The sequence below is a fragment of the Nelusetta ayraudi genome, unplaced genomic scaffold, assembly GCF_046127955.1.
Source record: "Nelusetta ayraudi isolate G7.1 ecotype Tasmania unplaced genomic scaffold, CSIRO-AGI_Nayr_v1 ptg000042l, whole genome shotgun sequence".
NCBI classification, from domain to species: Eukaryota; Metazoa; Chordata; class Actinopteri; order Tetraodontiformes; family Monacanthidae; genus Nelusetta; species Nelusetta ayraudi.
The window spans coordinates 7,237,809-7,257,854 of NW_027466092.1; the positions used below are offsets into that span (position 1 = coordinate 7,237,809).

The following is a 20,046-nucleotide window of genomic DNA, read 5'->3' on the forward strand; positions in this document are numbered from 1 at the left end:
CAGTTATAAATATTATAATCTTATTTGGATTACTTTCAAAAATCTGTGCCGCTGAGTTCTTCTGTGCGGGGAACATGAAAGATTGCGAGCGTTCACCTGAAATTACCAGCATTAAAAGTAATGGGTATTTCATTTGGCATAAAAGGCTGTATTTTTAGATCAAAGCCACTGCTAAAAGCTGAAAATATCCTGCGCTCGGAAGAAAGCGGAAAATACATCTGTGGGAGAACAAGAGTGGAAACTGATTGAATTCCCATTTCAGGAAAGATAAGACAGAGGCTCGTTTTCTCTTTTGTTTTGTTGTTTTTTTTTCTCAGCACAATTCTTATTAGTCACAGGAATTCTCAACCAGAACACATACTGAAGTGATGGCTGCTGCATTTAATACTAGGGAGGGCACACGCGAGTCTGAAGAATTCATTCACAGAATGACAACAAACATCCTCCATCAGGCGGGAAGTGGCACAGAAGGGCGTTTTGAGCAATTCAGAGAGGAATTTAAAAAAAAACACACAGCAATTTGAAGGCGTCTCATTCAATGACGAAACAGCAGTTAGCAATATGGCACTCAGTCGAGATTCATCCCTCTTTCATCTCAAGCACAAAGCCATAGCAGCATGTCCTCTGCAAGGGATTTCAAGACTGTCTCATAACTGAATGATAACTCTGCGTGCTACTTCAAAAAAAAAATGTAAAAAGTAATGATAAAATTGAAACGAATGACCATAGAATAAAGCCATAGGAGGCATGCAGAGAGAGAAAAAAAGAAAAACGAGAAAATACACCTCACATCAGGACAGATTCCCATCGGAATAATGTACTATTTACATGCTGCTGTTAAATGAGGAGCCACATAACTGTTTAGTTTTTTTTTGTGTGTGTGTGTGTGTGTCTGTTTTTTTCAATTTTGGGGTGGATTGTGTATGTAGCGTTCACTCCCAGTGCGCAAAAGCTCAATGTAAGAATGGGGGAGAGGAAGCAGCGGGAAGTTAACCGTTTCTCTGCTCTGCCTCTCTGCCATATCTATCAGGAGGAATGAGGGCTTCATCTGACAGCAGCAATTTACTATGTCTGCTACATTTACAGCGCTGCAAGAAGGAGATCATCCATCAGCACACTGGCACAAGACATTACTGCAATAACACCACGGCCATAACTATCAGACAGTCACTGACATTCAGGTAAACATGACGAAAAAAGATAATGTTCAAAGTATACCTCTAATAATTAGAAAGGCCCACGCGGCACTCTCAGCTGCTTCTTTTGTCTCTCTTTTGTTCTATGCAAAACAGATGCTTTTGTCAGGCGCGAAAGCCCAACCTCGTCATATTTTAACGGACATCAAAATTGCACCTATTGTGGTCCCCATTGAAATGCACTTCAAAACGAAACGATGCACAATAAAAAGCAGAGACTCTCGTGTAAAGGAGACTGCAGCTGGGTTTACATTCTTGGCAAGAACAGCACCTCTTTGCACATTGGAAAGAAAATCAACAGCTATTTAAGTCTGCGACAAAGTTCCGCTTAAATTTCATTTTAAACTTCGATCACTTAAACATTCCAGGACAAAAATAAAATTCTGTGGATATTTTAATATGTATTAATATACTACTTTTTACAGCAACACATTTGGCCGACAGAGACTTAAAATGCGGGAATATGACAGAGGTTACGCAAATACATTCAGTTCACATTGGTTGTCCCATTCGTGCGAGATGGACAGCTGGACTGGAGTTGCAGTTGCAGAATGTGCCCACTGTGTGGCAGCGTCTAGGTATCCTGGCTTGTGTTCAGTGCAAGTTGTCCACAGCGGCTGAGGGCAGAGACTGGAGCTGAAGTACTGCATGGCACATTCTGAGTGTGGCTCCATGACGGTTTGCTGGTTCGACCCCTCTCGCCACCAGCTGTGACACGGGATTCTGTAGACTCTCACTGCAATTTGCATTAAGGAAAAAAAATAGCTCAGTACGTTCCAAGATGTGCAGGGGTTTTTGGTTTGTTTTGTTTTGACTGATGACCAAGAATAAATACGATTTAAAAAAAAAAAGAAAGAAGAAAATTTTACAAATTCTGTGGGCTTTTGGCAGAATATTGACTTAAAGGTAACATTCTAAGCAAAATGTATACATAGTTCCCAAACAAATTAGCATAAATTTAATTTGTGGACTGTCTGCAGCTTGGGTTACCTTGTGAATCACATGGATTCAGTCGTCATTTGTTTACAGTGCCAATTGGGTTGGGTTCAACTTAGAATTTCACTGTGTAATCCAGAGAATGTGTCAAATTTGCGATGGGTCTGTACGCACAATAGACAGTTAAAGGTCAAATATTGTGCAAAAATTAGCAAAAGTGTTACAAAGTGTTCTCCAGAAATGAGAAAACCTTTTAGTCATGTTATCAAATATAAATATGTGTGCAATTCGGGGAATCAGAACTTTGTGACCCACTTATGCTGATAAAAAATGATGCTGGTAAAATGTGGGACCTTTGGAATGGCTGCCATTTCAATAAAAAATGCTGATGGTTTTTAATGTCCCAAGACCAAATATTTACATGATTTGGCCACAACAAACGATTAGTTTGTCCTAGATGTCGGCAAGATATGTGGCTTTGTTTGAAATGTAAAAAATATGTCAGATAAACCATCACAGATACACAAGAGCTCAGAATCCAAATCAGACTATTTCTCGGCTCGGCACATCAGTTTTCTCCCTTGGCAACTTTACAGCGATGACAGAGCAGCAGGATGTTACTCCGCCTGCCAGGAAATTGGCCCGCACACAACCACCACCAAGTCAATTTACATTGTTGTTTATGCTCAGTTTAACAGACAAAATCTGGCCTAATCTTGATCAGTGGGGGGTCAGAGGCGCTTGCTCGGTGGATTCTGCTACATTTGGATAGAAACAGGAAGGCAGCTGCTTCCTCTGTTCCCAGCATGAAAGCTAAGCTACACAGCACGGATGCTGGCTCTTACTTTGTTGTGCATCCTTCTCAATATGTTGTTGCATTTCTTTTACAATCGTATGGGAAAAGTTTCAATTATCATCCAAATATAAGGACATGTTTTTGTATCACTGTTTAAATGTTTCCAAGCCGAGATATTTCTTACCTGGTTATAGGTGGACATCAAACACTCCCTCTTCCACTGCCTCGATTTCCTCCTCAGCAATGACTGGAAACAGAAAGTCAGTCAGTCAGTCAGAGGAAAATTTTAAAACATCTGTTGTTGTGAGCAAGAATTGCAGCTTGTCTGCACTGCAGTTTTGTCTTTGACCCAGAATGTCCACAGCAACGTCAAATCAGGAGACACAATAGTTATAACAGAACCGCTGCGTCTACCAATGACTGGCCGCACGTTGTCACTACAAAGGGCTGTTATCCTTTGATGTTATCTTTCAAATGTCAGTGGCCTATATTTGTAAAGGAGGACACAAGCACTCCTCTGAAAGTGGACGCCCCAAGCTGCTCTAAATGTTTTTGTCAAAATGCCTTCAGCCAGAATTCTTCCTGAGAGCTGCACTCTGCATTTTGATGAATAAAAACATGGCTTGTTGTGCCTGCGTGTGTTGCTCATTTTAGCAGCGACTGTGATTTTCTTTTAATTGAAATAGTACGAATTTAATCATTATGTGTGTGGAAATAAGTGACAACCTTTCTACTATTGCGTTTTGTGCTTAGAAGGTCACACACATTAGATAAACGTGAGGTCTTGGCTTATCACTGCATGTATATTAGAAAATGGAGTGTGACTAAAAAATGTACTTGAATGTCTATCTTTGACTCTCCACAAATAACAGCTTAGAGCTTTGCGTGGTTTACTACTCTGAAAGGTTTGGAACATTTTTTTCAACATCAGTCGAACAATTTCTCCCCAAGCATCATTTTTCTAATGACAAAGACATCATTTTTTTTTTTTTTTTTTGCCATTTCAAATACAGTTTTTAAAGGTCCAACGTGCAACATGTACAGGGAATCTATTTGCATGAATGCAAGTGGTTTTACTTAATAATAGTTAACATTTACAATTAAAAAGAGGACCAAAGGCCCACTTCCGTACTGTGCCACCAACATAACACAAGAACGATGGAAGAGATCAGAAACAAACAACACTTTATCGCAAAAACATGTCCTCATTCATCTTTAAAAAAAGAAAGGAAGTCCTTTGACTGAAGCTCCGTCCTCACCGGTGTTCTGCAGGCTGGGCGGCATGTTGGCCGGCGGTGGGAAACTGTAGGACCTCGCCTGGAGTGCAGGCGGCGCCTCGTGGCTGATGCTCTTGGTCCTCTTGCGGCACTCGACGGCCAGGCGGGCGCGGCAGGCCTTGTGGCAGTTCACCCCGCAGGCTGCGGCAGCGGCGGCCAATGGCGGCAGCGGGAGGGACCGGGTGGGGAGGGAGAGTCGGCGGGAGAGCGAGGAGGGAGGAGAGGGAGGAGGCCGGGTGGGGCGCGGGGTGGGGAGGGAGAGTCGGCGGGAGCGGAGGAGGCCAGGTGGGAGGAAGGGGAGGAGGGGGGAGAGCCGGGGACGGCCGTGCGAGGCGGGAGGAGAGAGAGCGACAGGGTCAGACCGGGGGTGCATTCCAAACAGGAGGACGAACGGGGGCGGCGGCGGCGGTGGGCGGAGGCGGGGGCTCGGACACGCCATGCAGACGCAGGAACACTCGCACACGCACACTGTGAGGCCGACGGTGCCCGACAGCAACGCCGGCAGCCAGTGGGTGTCTGAGAGGGGAGGGGGCGCCGGGTCGTTGAGCAAGGCAGCGGGTGGAAATGAAATGAGAAATGGACGAATGAATGAAATGCGAGCGGGGACGACGTGCAGACGTACTGTGCGCACAATGCTCGCGGATATACACACAAACACAAAAACGCACGTGGCAGCATGAAATGTTAAATTGTCATTGAGTGAACTCCAGCAGAGTCAGTAGTAGCCCTTTGTGACATCATAAGCATCAATTTGGCACAAAAAACGTTTTTAAAATCGTTTACAAAAAGGTTTATCGGCTGGAATGAGGTGGGTTTATACTTCTGAAAAAAACAGATACAAGGAAGGCAATCAAGGGAGACTCAACACTTGCTGAACTGATGGACGCCGACAATGTCTTTGCAGTCTCTCCATAACTCGCAGCAGCAACAACAACAGAAGATGAATGTCTCACGTCAGATCTCCGTGACCCTCACATCATCGAGCAAATGTTGCCCATTGCTGTGGCAACGACTTGCTTTGCTTTCAGGATGTGACCTCTCGCACATCTACTTTTTGTCACAACAATAACGAGCGCGTGTTGCCAACAAAGCAGTATCAGTTCCATTCACATGAGTTCCCTTTCGGTGAACTTTCAGAATATTCCCTTTGCATACGGATAGAGACAAGGCTGTTGTGAATTCCCCACCACCTGGTGCAAAAAGGTAATTCTGTGTCATCACGACGTGAAGCTCTACTGCCAGCTGCTGGCCCATATGAAGCTTGTATTACAGCTGACGTGGATCAATATTCAACGGCTTTATGAAAGAACAGAGGAGTAAAATTTCTCCCTGATTAAGGTTCATTCCAAAAAGGTCAACAATCGTCAGGAGTCGGGCTCATTGCTATGACATCATCGCTGTATTCTATTAATAGGAGAGCAGAGTCGAAATATCTCAGCAGCCCCACACACACACACACACACACACACACACACACCAAGAGCTTCCAACACACAATCCTGCACTGCGATTTGTTTCAATTTGGTCAGTCGCCGTCACTCTCTCTCTCCCTCGCTCTCTCCACTAGCACAATTCTAACAATGCTAATGGGAATGAATGGCTGTGGGCCTTTTCTCATTGACTTCCTGTGGTCTCATTAATGCATCGGATCACGCCAGAACACACTCCCCCGGTCGGATGCAGCGAGGACAGTCCGGCTGAGTGCTTCGAGTGCGTGTGTGCGCACAAAGTCCCGTCTTATCTCTCTCTCTTTCGCGCGAGCTGACATTTCGCAGGCATATTTGTCTCGTTAATGACGCGCGCTACCTTCCAGAAATATAAACCGAGATGTGTCCAAATTGATTAAAGTCGGGCACGTCGGCATAATTATGCAATTAGGAGCTGATGGAATCGTCTCTGCTCTTCCCGCTAATGACAAGGTGGATGGCAGAATGCGAGACCTCAGAGGCCCCAGGGAGCCTTCATTACCTGTGTTGCTATGCAACTCTTTGCCAGACTGAGATGAACCCACACTTGCGCTGATGATAAATAGCAAAAAGACTGCGAACTAGTTGCCGGCAACCTCATCAACTGCGGCAACTCAACCACTTCATCTACTTTACAGGTTTAAATGACACAACGTAGAGTCAAATCGTGTACAAACAGATTGACACAGGTTTGAGGAACACATTTGGATGATTTATGTTGCAAAATTTTGTTGCTCTTGAAATCTGGATGAAAACATCCAGAGGTCAGTTGTTGAAGTTATTTAACTTATTCCTGCAGATCACAACTTTTTAATAATAAAGTCTATATTTAAAAATCAATGACCACGTATTGCTAATCAAGGCAACAACTGCAGTGAATTAATAAAAGACATGTTGAACACCCTCATTTACCAAAACAGACTTGTTGGAATAATTTTTTTATCAAATTTACCAATTCAGCTGTTTTTATGACTGCAAATTGCCACATCTTATCAAATGCTGATTCCAAACAGGTTCTACACGACTAGCTTGTTCCAGCGCAGCCATCCCAGAGCATCATGGGAGTCATGTATGTTAGTGAGTTAAGCCAGCTGTTCTACCAGGGGCCTGGAGAGGAGAGAAATAATTGTGCAATGTGTGCGGCTGCGGTCTCAGCTGATGGAGCTCATCCAACTGTTCGTGCGTGGATACGGATCCATTAAGACTGTAACATATTTGCTGCGGTTCCTGAGTCTATGGCATTTACTCAACTCTCGGAGGAGGTTTTTCTATGGAGGGGTGAATGTCTGTGTGCGTGCGTGCTGGGAATCGATTCCTCTGGATGGAACGCAGAATCATTCAGCGGACTGGAGAAGAGAAAATTGATTGCCTACCTTTACACTTGTAGCCTTGCTTGTAGAATCCCCATATCTAGGAGAAGACAAAGAACAATATGAATTTTCATTTCCAGTTGTTTGGTTTTCATTGTTTTTTCACATCAAAGATAAGAATTACTAAAACAATTAGATGTTTGATTTTTCTCAAAATAGATTCCTCAGATTGCTGCAGAAAATAAGTGTACAGTACATTATTAGTAGTATACTTCCAATACATTATTCTTGAATAATATCAGTTAAACTGCACACAGGTTAAGCTCAGAAATCTCCTTGGTCTTATTTCCACAGTGGTCAGATCTTGAATTTGCTGGGAGAGAGTTGAGTGACTTCACCGTCACATCAGAGCTTATATAAGAACACTTGAATATTCTTTGCAGTATGCTTCCTTGTCGACTAAATCTTACACACTGGGTCATTAAATCTGCACTGCAGCATCAATTTGCATGACACAATAACAAGTTGTCATTATTGTTTAATAGAACAAGCTGATATATGGCTGGTATAACATACTGGGGGAAAAATACGTAGTCAAAGTCATATTTTCAGAGAACTGGACTCTTTTTTTGTGCTGAACAGCACATTATACATCTCATAAATAACAGCCACCAGAAGGAGTGCACCCAGCCAAAATATTAGAGTGCGCAGTGCATGCACTCCATAGGTTAAGTCAACTTATTCAGGTAATATACCAAAATGCAAAGGAATTGCGTTGTTTTGATTTGTCTATTTGTCTCTCGTGCAAAATAGTAGCGTTGTGCATGTTCGCACAGTTGTACACCATCAACCACAACGAGGCATGACTTGCAAAGACGTGTGAAGCATTCTCTTCACGCCTCGTGTCCTCCACTGTCACCCACGAGGGGAGGGGAGAGAAAGGAATACAGCGTACACTTCACAGTGACAAAGTAGGAAATACAGGCTGAGGAAGGGGTTGGCGGGACGGTGAGATCAAGAGGGATGATGGGAGCGGCCAGAGCGCGGCGGGAACAATGACATGAAAGAGCCGCGCTGGAGATCACACACTGCACTGGCACATCTGACGAGGTGCAAAATACCCTGACCTCCACACACACACACAGTGCGTGCACACGAACACACGCGGCAGAGCACGCACGCGCGCAGCGGGCAACGCGATCGGAGGCTCCATAACAAAGAGAAGCCAGTTATGAACTCGACATCTGAACAGAAAAAGCATCATCACAGCTCTGCCTACACTGACTGACCTTTAGAGGCACGGTCGACTTGAAAAACAAATGCACTACAAATAGGAGTGGGAGAAGCGGTGCCTCACCGCTTTGTTTAGCAGCTCAGTGTCAGCCTTGGGGGAAGCGTGTATGATTAACTTTAAAAGAAACAGATCTAAATTGGAGCGTCTGCATTTTAATGCGGGGGAAAACGCTTTTGGCAGCAGCGGTGGCAGCGGAATGATAGCAAAAAAAAAAAAAAAAAACAGCGACGCTCTGTGACATCGTAATAATGACCTCTTGCAAGCTCAACAGCATTTGAATCAATGATTTATCTGCGACTGCACGAGAAACCTCAGCTAATGAGCTGGACATCTTAAAATGGGAGCAATGCATGTTGCATTAGATATTTATGACTAACAGTCCAGGGAAATAGACTAGAGCCACTAATAAACTCGTCCAAGAGCAACTTTGTTCCTGCGCATTTAAAAACAGAGGAACAAAAAGGGAAAATAACTGAGAAAAGAGGAAGAACGGCAGAGCACGAGCAGAGGCACGATATCTCTCCTCAGTGACCTGCGTCTTGTACCAAAGGACACAAGGTCGCATCTTTTTAACCGCTTCCGGGACGTATTTATTGTGGCCTTCCGTCGAGACGTGTAACCCAGCCTGGTAAACTCAACTGCCGAGCTCTGCCTCACAGCGTCAACCTTAATGCGCCACATAAATAAAAAGGAATCTCCTGCAGCCAGGGAAGTCACTCTGTTGGACAATAAATGTGTGTGATTTGTTTGCTTTTATAGAACAGATTGCTTCAAGAGACAGCTTAGAGTACATGTGACTGATAGGCCGCGTATTCCCTCAGCAAAAAAGAACTTTGCTTTTGAGTGGAGTGGAGTCGCTGAAAGATTGCGTAACCCCCAAGCGGTAAAAGAGAGAAGAAGAAAAAAAAGCACCACTTGCTTCTCTTCACATTTCTCCACAGCTCAACTGAAAAAAAGCCCACAGAGACATCAAAAAAATAGTCAGCTTCAAGCTGTCTTGTGTCTTGTCAGACGCTGAAACAGCTCTGTGATGGACATGCCGTCTCTGTGATGCTTTCCGAAAACTTAGTTTGGAGCCATTCATTAAGATGTGAAAGATTCACAATGTACAAAGTTCACTCTTAGTTTCTGACAGTCCGTTTCCAGCCTCTCAAGGAACTCCCCAGAAAAAAGAACGTCCAGAAATAAGAGAAGTACATTGTTTACTTCCTCTTTTCAGAAAATGTGAGCTAAAGCACAAACATAAGCCTCTTTGTGATGTCACAAAGGGCAGGATTTGCCCTCTAAGACCACTTCACAGACATCCTGTTTTTGTCTCCTTCCAAAACTCATCGAAGGTTCACCAAAGCCTTTGCAGCTTTAGCAGGAAGTAAAGTTTTTTTGTTTTTTTTTAGAGAAGCTGTAAACAGAGGGCTAAGTATTCTCTCTTCTGGAAATCTGTACAGTTGTTTTTTATTTTAAGCAATGAAGCATGCAAGCCTGCTCCAATGAACACAGGCATGTTAGATAAAGATCGGAAAATGGGTACAACGTGGGAACGTTCAGGTTAAAAGGTGCCTTCAGGCACAAACTTCAGAGGGTTCTGAGGATCAAGTGAGTCAGCGGAGCCGACTGGGAACTCTGCTGTGTTTGCGGGAGCCCCCGGCCTGTCCTGTGCGGCCTCCTGCGGCGGCGGTTTTTAGCAAGTGTTCAAAAAATGGACCGCGGCAAAATATTGTTTTTGCACAGCAGCCAAGGGAGGAAAACACCAAGGCAGGCAGCGGAGGAAGCAGCCCCCGTGTCAACCTCACACACACAGGCAGGCAGGCAGGCAGACACACACACACACAGACTCACCTCAAAGGAAGGAGCTCTTATCTCTCTCACTCCGCTTGCTATTCTGAATTTCCCCTCATGATGGCACAGAAATGCACAAGTTTCCTCCAGAGAATGCGTTTGCGTTTTGTTTTTTTTCCTGCCCATTGAAGACCATTAAAAAGTCACCGTATGGATTCACATCATCTATGGCACACTGGCACACTCTGAGTGCATCTCTCCACAGCGTCGCCTGCAGTTCAACATGAGAGCCCTGTTCCTGTTCTCATTACGGCCCATTGCTGACTCACTGTCTGTGTCTAAATAACAAAAGGCCCCTTAAGGGACTTTGGGGGAATGTTAAGGACAAGAGGGCGAATGCACGCACGCACGCTCGCAAAAATACACACGCACACAGCCAATGCAACGCCGCCACGGAGGAGGGTTATCATCTCGCCCAATTACCCCTCCGCTGTATTTCCCACAGTGCAGCTTCTGCAGCGTAGCCATAGCTCAAAGTAATTGGCGTTGCCCCGGACTGACAGGGAGGAGCCGCTGAGAGATGGTCCCATCACGACAAATAATGAAGTGCAGAGAGCTGACGGGGTAACAGCAGCGGCAGGCGCGCCCGACCTCTGACCTTCTAAACCCGCCATGACACGTGCCGTGGACTGTGTAGCGAGGAAATCAATGCGGGGGGGGATGGTCGAGGCAAACAGAGGGGAGATTAATATCAGCCGGGCGCAACGTTTACGAATCACGCAGCTGTTCCTGTATTTAAAGAGGGAATCTCCAATCTCACAAAGACATAACAAAGTCCGAGTGTTTACTCACAAAGCCGGCGCAGTGCTCGCAGAATGTGGGTTTGACGTAGGTGGCCTCAGTGAACATGTGGATGAAGCCCATCTTGCAGTTGAGCAGCGAGCTGGCTTTCATGAAGTAGTCGATCATCTCCTCCCGGCTGATCTGGCCGTCTCTGTAAATGAAGGGCGGCACCGGTGAGATCTCGTCTCCCAGGCTGGGCAAGAAGGGACGCTGTCAAAGTGAGAGCGTGTCAAGTTCAACTCACTGGTTTTTGTCCAGTTCTCCAAACTTGCTGAGGTAAGGGAAGTTGTTCCTGATGGCCTCAAATTCATCCCTGGAGATGTGGCCGTCACCGTCTGTGTCGAAGTTCTTGAAGACTGACTGTGGACATGAGGCGTGGAATCAATGGTTTCAATGCTGGATTTAATTCAATCATATTGATATCAGGTATTAGAAAAGACATGGAGGATGCGGGACACCAAACAGTAAACTGTTTGGCTTTTTACTAGCACATATATGGACATCTTTTCCTGAATGTAGGCTTCCCGCCAGGACTTTCTACCAACAGCTGGAGCCTAGAGCGCCCTCTAGATAACTAGATGTTGCAGCATGATGCATAGAAATAGTTATGTATTCAACTTCCTGTTGCAACAGTGCAACTTAGATTTGATGCTACGAAATGTTAAACCACGGAAGCATATTCGAAGCTACTGTATCTACATAATAGATACATTTAAAAAGTGGATACCTTTAAAATGTTACACACCAGCCCCAGATTGCTTTTTGTTTTGTTAATGAAAAACAATAAAAATAGGGTTCTTTAGCAGATGTGATAATAAAAACATTGAGCCTTAATTAGTATAAAACTAACAACGGAATTCACAGCACACAACTTTTTTTTTTTTTTTTTCAAAATAGCAAGCAGCGGTGCTGGTGTCTGACTGCAATACTAAACGTACATCCTCCCAACTCCCATGAATGTAACAAGGAGAGACTTTCCAATGCAGCTTCAGCGAATTTGCATTTATCCGAGTCTCCCAGACATCCAGCAGACAGTAAACAGTGACTTATACCGGTTGCTTCTCTTCCCTCGCTGCTCGTAGACAAAGTCCCAAAATTCTCCTCAAAATTGCTCAGATTGGCGAGTTGCTGCGTTCAGAGAAACATTACAGGCTTTACGACGAGCTGCCTGTTGTCATCTGGGCCTCCTTGTCAAAGGCTATTACGTTTTGTTTTGTTTTTCTTCTCTGTAAGAAACATTGTGCTTCATAATCTCAGTAAGTTACTCACACAACTGGCCATCAATCAAAATAGAATCCAGTGAGGACAAAGAACAATTGTTTGATTCTTTGACCAACAATTAACAAGTAAGGATTGCAAGACTTCTTTTCACACACCAGTTGAGTTGCAGTGATGCAGGTTTTGGTGCAAGGAACAACAAGTAAAATTCCCCTGACAACCTCCAACCCCCGCAATGTGACCTGCATCGTCAGCAGAAAGGAAGCAGGACGTGTTGGCGGCAAAAAAAAACAAAACAACTCACCTCTACCATCTTCTCGATGTGCTTTTTGATGATGGTGGGGTCGGCGCTGGGCTTCACTGACACGGCCCAGTCATCGATCATGGTGGGCTTGGGGTCAGGCGCGGGGGTGGGGCTAGAGTTCTGCTGTGAAGTAGGAGGGAAAGCCAAACCAACCAAAAGACATCGATAAGACTGCAGGGGAGAAGCCGATGCTATGATTTTTACAAAGGAAGCGAGAGACTTTTAAGGGTCAAAATGTTGTGAGAAAATAAAGATTTCCAATATGCGCCGAATGCTGCAGCAAACTAACAGCTATTCCAGGACGGCTGCAGTGGGTATCAGTGCCATTCTGTGTAAACAGAAAGGAGGAGGCTGCGCCGAGTGTGGAGGAATAAAACTACGAGGTCCTTGACAGTTTGCGGCTCACCGCTGCCTTTCGAGGTTCTCTCTGGAGAGACATCTGGTAGATCTCTTCCTCGGTGTGGTACTGGTCCAGAGACACCTTCACATGAAAGGAGAAAGATTTTGTCATGACGAGCTATAATGAGTAAGGATAAAGCTTCATTTAAAAACAGCACTGTAAATATCAACCAGCCCAATATAATTTTGCAGGTAAGATTCAATATTTCAGTCCAGAGCCAGTGTGTTAAATTTAGTACCACCTAATGGATAAAAGTATTCTGCAAACTTTTATCCATTGCTGTTAATATGTTTTCTGACGATCCACTTTCTTGTAGCAGATGTGATGATGAAGTTGAAGAAAAAAAACTAACATGCATACATATAAACACATGAATGTATCCCATGTATGCACAAGGACGATGATGATTGGTGACTGATGATGGATTATTATGACTGATGATGATGATGATGACGATCACCACGTGATTCTATATTTTGATTTTGCAAATACTTTCCCCTTTCACAGATTTGTACCCTTTTGAGTCTTTTGTCATTCTTCTCATTGCAGCCTCAGTTCAGACCCCACATATAAGTACGGCACATAGACACCAACTGCACCTATTGTTAGCCTCACATTATTCCCACTGAGTTGCTGTTGCTGTTTTATTGAGTTCAAACGGTGAGCGCTAAAGAAAGCACACTGTGTACTTCAGTTGGGCTGTTTTGGAGATGAGGTTAAGTGCACTTAACCTGTCATCAAATCTGAGACGGTCTAATCTCCTCTCTTAAAAGACTAATGAATGTGCTTCAGGAGGAAGTTCTATTCTGAACCTGTGCAGCCTCCCTGTCAGAGCAGTACACTATTGTCAGGGCTGTCTTCATTCAAGTTATTTGACTATTTTTCCAACATTTAACTGTTGACTTAAGCCTACCTGACTGCAATTAGCACTGGCATAAGATAATTAGATATTGACTGTCAGCAAGTGTCCCAGGTGCCACTAAGCTCTGAAACCTGTCGAGTTGTTTTCTGTGATTTCTATTGGGGAAAAAAAGTAAAGGAAGAGGGGAACCAGCTGCAATCTCAGAGAAACACCTGCCATCAGATCGAATGATTGAGCTCTCAGGATTGTTCAGATTCAGAGCTCTCCCCTCGAGGATCTGGGAAACCCTTATCTACGTTTTCTAAAAAAAAAAAGGAAACAAACAACATACATCGCCCAGGAGTTCTGTCAGTGTTGGAGCAGTCCTTCAGCTCTGATGCCGACATGCAGACAGTGCCCAAGCTCCCCTCACTAAAGTGACCCACACAGTGAATCTGCCAGAGCATCAAAGACTTGATGTAGACTTACAAGATTGAAAAATGTATAAAGATCACAAGTAAAGAAAGACGGATGTTTAGCAGCATGTATCTTGTCTTACAGTGCATGAAAGTTGGACTGCTTAGACTTGAACTCTGAAATCGCGCCGACACCATCTGATTTTTAATGGCTGCAAATAAAGAGGCATGTGGCATGAGTGCCAAAGTTGTGATGAAAGCAAAGGTTGATGGCTTCAAGGTGTTGTGAAAAACCACAGAGGAAGACCAGGAGGAAAGAGGCTGATACGAGTGGGAGATGATTGATCTCAAAGACATTAGCAAGAGTGCGGCTGTAGAAGATAGCAGCACACATCTTTACATTACATTACTTATTAGCGCTTATATTCCAGCTGAATGTAGAATATGTAAATAAATATGAATATAATAAATATGTATGTTAAAGCCTCTACACAGAGAAAGTCCTTGATGGAGGTACAGAATAGGAGAAGAGGCTTTAGTACAGATTACCAATAAACCGAGTTCAGCAAAGTTCACGAGAAGTGGTGCTGAGACTTTTATTACTCAGAGTTCTTTCATGCCTTAACCATAGCAGTTTTAATAACATCCACTTGCATCCCTTTCTTTTCCATGGCGCTAAGAAGGTCAACTGTGTGCCCTACCAGACTGTAGGTGGTGGGTGCTTCAAGAAAGGTTGAAACGCATATGTTCAAAAGGATGTAAAAAATGTATAATTTCAAAGATGTGCGTTTTGGTTGTTATACGTTAACAAAATCAAGCCTGGTGAAAAATCAGCATGATAGGTACAAAGACAAAGAAAACAAAAATGTTGGAAGCAAATATATTGCAACACAAAAAATTGTATTGCTTTGGTTACCATTGTCAATATTTTAATACAACAAAGAGTGAAAACACCCACCACCACTCCTCCATCCTCCCATGTGACTTTTTACCCCCACATGTCCGATACTTGGTTTGACAGCCGAGGATTCTATGATTTTATGTTTTTTGGAAATGTCTGGTAAACAAATGCGAGTCAGGAGCAAAAATTAAAGAAATTAGAGATGATGCCAGTGCATCCCTTGGCAGGAAGTCCATGTTTTATAGTTCTTCAATAAGCCCCTTCAGAGATTAAATGTACTTAACGTGCAGTGAAAGTGGGCCTGATGTATTTTGTACTTGCTGGCCAATATAAACAACTTATGTGCTAACTTGCATTCCCTGGTCGGTTCTTCTTCTTTGCACTTCTCCATGAAAAATATTCCTACGATCACTCCATATGTCCTGAATGTATTTAGTGCACCTCTCCTCTGGTGCTCGCGTTAGTTGTGTTACAATCGGTTACATCAATCGCCTTTTGTCTGTACACAATCCCAGCTGGCTGGGCTCCTGAACAGTTTCTCTGACCATGAGCCAATCGCAGTGCGGCGGTACTAATTCTGGGCATCACTGCCCATTAAACCATTTGGAAACAATTGGTCCACCTCAAATCTCCTACAACACTGCTGTCTGGATCTGCATTCACAAAGACTGATGATTCACAAGGCGTCAAAGCAACTCGTTCGGGACGCAATTTAACAAGTGCATATTGTTGTTTTAGGCCAAATGCTACCTCTTCGCCCTTCTCCTCCATTTTGCACATTCCCATGAAGGGCTAGAGTGTCCAGTAATTATAGAGACACAGGGGTAGGGTTAAGTGTGAGGGCTAACTAGCCCTTCAAACAGAGACCACACTTCAAACAGAAGAGAATGAGATATTTCTTTGAGAAGATGATTCCACTACACAAGACAGCAGCGGAATCTGTTAATAAAGACTTGAAACTTACAGAAAACATTGTGCTTTCTTATTTTAATTCTCTTTGAGTTCTTGTTCAGATAATGGTCCTCCTTTTCAAAAAAAAAAATGCTGTTTGTCTGTGACACATCAGTAGCTTTCAGTCACATTTAAATGTACAGTAACATACCGTCACATATTTATTATTGTTTGCAATCTCCTTTAATGTTGCTCTACCTCCATTTAATGTCGTATGACAACCAGTCTGCAGTCCATCAACAGTGAGTTTTTCTAAGCTTTCAGAAAGCCTGTCAGAGCTGCTGCAGACATAGAAGCTAATGGCGCCTTCTGATGAGTCAGTGATGAAGGGGCATCTTAATTCATTGGAAGAAATCTCAGCTGCTATAACCCTTGGTTCCATGGGTCAAGGGTTATAGGGGAAAAAATAGAATTGGCATTGGGTCTAAGTGACACACACACACACACACACACACACACACACACACACACACACACACACACACACACACACACACACACGGCAAGTCCTGTGCACCGCTGACACTCACCGTTAGCAGGTTGACCAGGTCTGTGTTGGCGTCAATGTTGGGTGGGGTGTTCTGGATGAGTGCGAGCTCCAGAAGGATGGTGTAAAGCTGCTGGGTCTTGGTCAGGTTGACGCGCGTCTTCTCTTTGTCGGCCCAATCCGGCAGTGCCACGTGCACGGCTATGAGGTCCTTGAGGTGCACGCCGAGGATGGGGAATCGGAAGCCCGAGCACTCCGAGAACCGCTTGCGGTACTGACTGTAGTTCCCGCACGATGTCACCAGTTCAATGAGACTGTTGAAAACCTGCAACCGAGTTCATGATCAGTGTCACGGTGTCTTGTTGTCACTAACCAGGAAGAGGTGTCAGTGCCCTTTGTGACATCACAAAAAAGGGCTGGCTTCCAGAACTGTATGATTTGGTACATACTTTCTGCAAAGTGGTGCAAGCAAGAGTGCTAAAAGATGGACGAGCTGGAGGGATTCTAAGGATTTCCAAGAGAATTTACCCCCAACTCACACCAAAAGTGTCTGCAGCACGTCTGCGGCACGGAAACCGCTCTGTACCCTCTCACAACAAACGCGTTTCTGAGAGAAAACGAAAAAATAATCAACTGAACTACTGGTATCATACAAAATGCAGGTATTTAAAGTATACCTGCATTTTGTTCATCATAGTTTAATCTTTTAAGTGAAATCGGCTTTATTATTTGACAGCCGAACTGAACAGTGTTGAAGCCCATACGTCACGCTAATGTCTCACAGTAAAATCCAGTACATTATGATGAAGATCACCCGGATCCAGCGTGTTTTCCAATCATTGACTTCCTGCCTTTACGATTCAACCTGCTGCCATTGACGCGGTCGCCACGCGTGAAGCGTGAAAAATAGAACGGCAGCGTATTTTTCCAAAGCGTCGCCGTTTCACGTTTCTGGGACGCATCCCCGCCGCGCCTGGTGTGAACTTGCACACTGACTTTAATGGCGGCGATCTGCTGCAGAGCCGAGGCCGCGCCGCAGACACTTTGGTTGTGAATTGGTGCTTACTCAGTGACTCAGTGGTGCACAAATTTGGACCATATGAGACCTTTAAAAGGAAATACTGCATGAAATGCACGAAGTAGAGCAGCAGGAAACAACAGGCATGTCCCACGGGAGAGACTTTTATTAGATGAGTCAAAAAACATTTTGGAAAACTTTTCTTTTTCACACAGCCTCACAAAATTGTTGAGACGCTGTAACTGTTGCCATCATTTCAGCTACGTGTCTCGATCTCTTAGTTTTAAAAAGCCACTGCGTGGGCGTCACGGGCGCTGATATGGAGTTTGGCAGCTCACACCGAGGACACAAGGCAGACTGAATCCAAAACTTCACTTATTTGGATTAAGTTCATCAAGATGATGTCATCACGAGCTCGGTGGAAACAAGCTGAGGAAGATGTTCACCTTGTTTGTCTCGTTGCTGATGTGCGCCTGCGTGTCTTTGAGCCGAGAGATGGAGCTGTTGCTGAGACCGCCCACCACCGCCATCAGCGTGTTGAAGTTCTGCAACTCCAGCAGCTTCTGTCAACGGAGGAGGAGGAGGAGGAAACATCAGGCGCAAGGGCAAAGGAGTAGACAGTAGAGGAATGTGCTGGACACTGCCGAGGGGAATTTTAGGGATTGCAAAAAGAGAGTGGGGTAAAGGTCAAAAAATATTTACAGCAGAACAGACTCAGATGGATGCAGGAGGGGGAGAAAAAACCCGGAGCATAGCCAGAAGAGACTCTCGGCACCGTGTTCAACAACTTGCATCTACAAAACAAGTCTAATCCGAGCGCGCGAAGCCTGGTACTGGATGTTCTAACCTGCACTGTGTCAAACTGGAGCGCACTCTTTGTGAATGGCAATCCGCAGGGCTCCACGCTGCCCTTCAGCCTGCGCGGTGTATCGCTGAAAATCAATGGGTTCGCAGCTGTGTGGGAGGGCTGCCGGGGGGGATCATTTGATTCCGCTCAGACACCCTTTGGAATAAAAAGGCAAAAGCGGCGTGCAGGGCAAAGCCTCGTTTTTGAAAAGCAGGCTTCTGCCGAGGCAAAGGCAGGACGTGACCGCCGGCGAGGCCTGGCGAGGCTCACCTGTGTCATCGCACAGCTCCAGATGAAACGCAAGCACGCACTCGGGGGCTAGCGGTGATTAATACATCTCTTCATCTCCGGGTTTACCGCCCGCACGCAACTTATGGGCTGATTTGATGACGCGGCGTGTTCCGAGGCATCGTATCAAAGCACCAACGAGAAACGTAATTGCAAAAGGAGCTTGTCAGAGAGCGTTGCAGGAGCGCTTGTGCGTCTCGCGGAACAGACAAAGCGTGACGAGCCTCAGCCGTCTGTGTCGCGATTACCAGCGGGGAGGCACGACGGTACACGACTGGCGCCTCACTTGGGAACCTTCGGGGGATGTCGAGAAGCCGAGGCTGCACTCTGCGCGTCCTTGGAATACACTTAAAAATCAGCTTGAGCACAATTTCTGTCCCCGTATGTGTCTGATTCCTGGAGTTCGAAGCTCGTCATCTGGCAGGAGATGAACAGCAGGGGTCCCAACAGCCTGTGTCCAAATGCACAAATGTTCGCTCAGTCTGAACGGATGGCACAGTCCAAAAGCTAGTCAGGCACACTGTTATATTTGATGCGTTACTGAAGCTTTGTTTTTCCTTTTCTGTGATTTTTTTATGAACTGAAATCATTTTAGAAATAATAATAAAACGTCCCGAGTTATTATCATTTTCAGTTGTTTTTGTTTCTCTATAACTCCAGTGGAGCAGCTTTGCGTGAATAATTGCTAGCTCATTGAACCCTCTTTTCACTGCCTCACTCAGCTTCAGACTAAAACCGACACATTGCTCGAGATCCCAGCTGTGGGAGTGTTCACAAACATGGGAAGGATTGAGAGAGGTGACCAAACAAAGGCCAATGTCAAAAACTGCATGGTTTAGCGCACAGTAAAAGCAAGTGGAGGGAAAAGACAATGATGGATTTTGCTCATTTCTGAGGAGTCCATCACAGGCTAGAGACACAACAGCGCTTAAAAAACGTGAATCGATTCTGATTTGACAAAATCTTTTCATATCCCTTTTATCAAAATTGATCTGTCTGTCCCACTATCTCACGTCCTTGTCCAATCACTTCATCAATGTTATTGTCACCAATGAAAACGTATATTGGTGAGTGCGAACTCCTCCTTTTGGATGCGTTTGCTCATCAAAAGACCAACCTGCTCACTGCACATTCAGCCAATCCAGTCCCTTCATTGGTCAGAGACCGAGCCAGGATGGATGACAATTCTAAACTGTTAGTTTAATCGTTTTGTGCAAAAGTCACAATCCTACTCCGCTTGCACAGTTTCCTTCAGCATTTGTCAATAGTTTGCCAAACAAGTCAGGAGTTCTCCCTCCCTGAGGACAGTGACGGATGAGCAGCTGCTGCGACTCCCTGAGCTCCGTCCTGCTGAGGCGTCAGAGCACCGGTGTATTATAACAGGGGGAGGTGGTGAACCCTGCCAAGGCCCTGCTCAATAAATTATGAGTGACAGAAGAGTAGGAGGAGACAGTAGCCAAACTCTAACCACGCAGCGGGCA

General features: G+C 44.8%; 1 protein-coding gene across 2 annotated transcripts in view; it reads right to left on the reverse strand.

The window, feature by feature from the left end:
• Window positions 1-283: 283 nt before the first annotated feature.
• The window catches only part of LOC142893402 (RAS guanyl-releasing protein 2-like), a 35,777-nt gene continuing 16,014 nt past the window's right edge, over window positions 284-20,046 (reverse strand). The window contains exons 8-17 of one of the 2 annotated variants that reach the window (XM_076033951.1): window positions 17,877-17,993; window positions 16,456-16,737; window positions 12,823-12,897; window positions 12,417-12,536; window positions 11,139-11,254; window positions 10,904-11,045; window positions 7,045-7,081; window positions 4,188-4,346; window positions 3,113-3,175; window positions 284-1,932 (exon numbers count right to left, since the gene is read on the reverse strand). In XM_076033951.1, coding sequence (XP_075890066.1) covers window positions 3,117-3,175; window positions 4,188-4,346; window positions 7,045-7,081; window positions 10,904-11,045; window positions 11,139-11,254; window positions 12,417-12,536; window positions 12,823-12,897; window positions 16,456-16,737; window positions 17,877-17,993 — 1,107 coding nt within the window. In that variant the 3' untranslated portion in view covers window positions 284-1,932; window positions 3,113-3,116. Of the gene's footprint in view, window positions 1,933-3,112; window positions 3,176-4,187; window positions 4,347-7,044; window positions 7,082-10,903; window positions 11,046-11,138; window positions 11,255-12,416; window positions 12,540-12,822; window positions 12,898-16,455; window positions 16,738-17,876; window positions 17,994-20,046 lie in introns of both variants that reach the window. The other variant, XM_076033950.1, reaches the window with a different exon arrangement.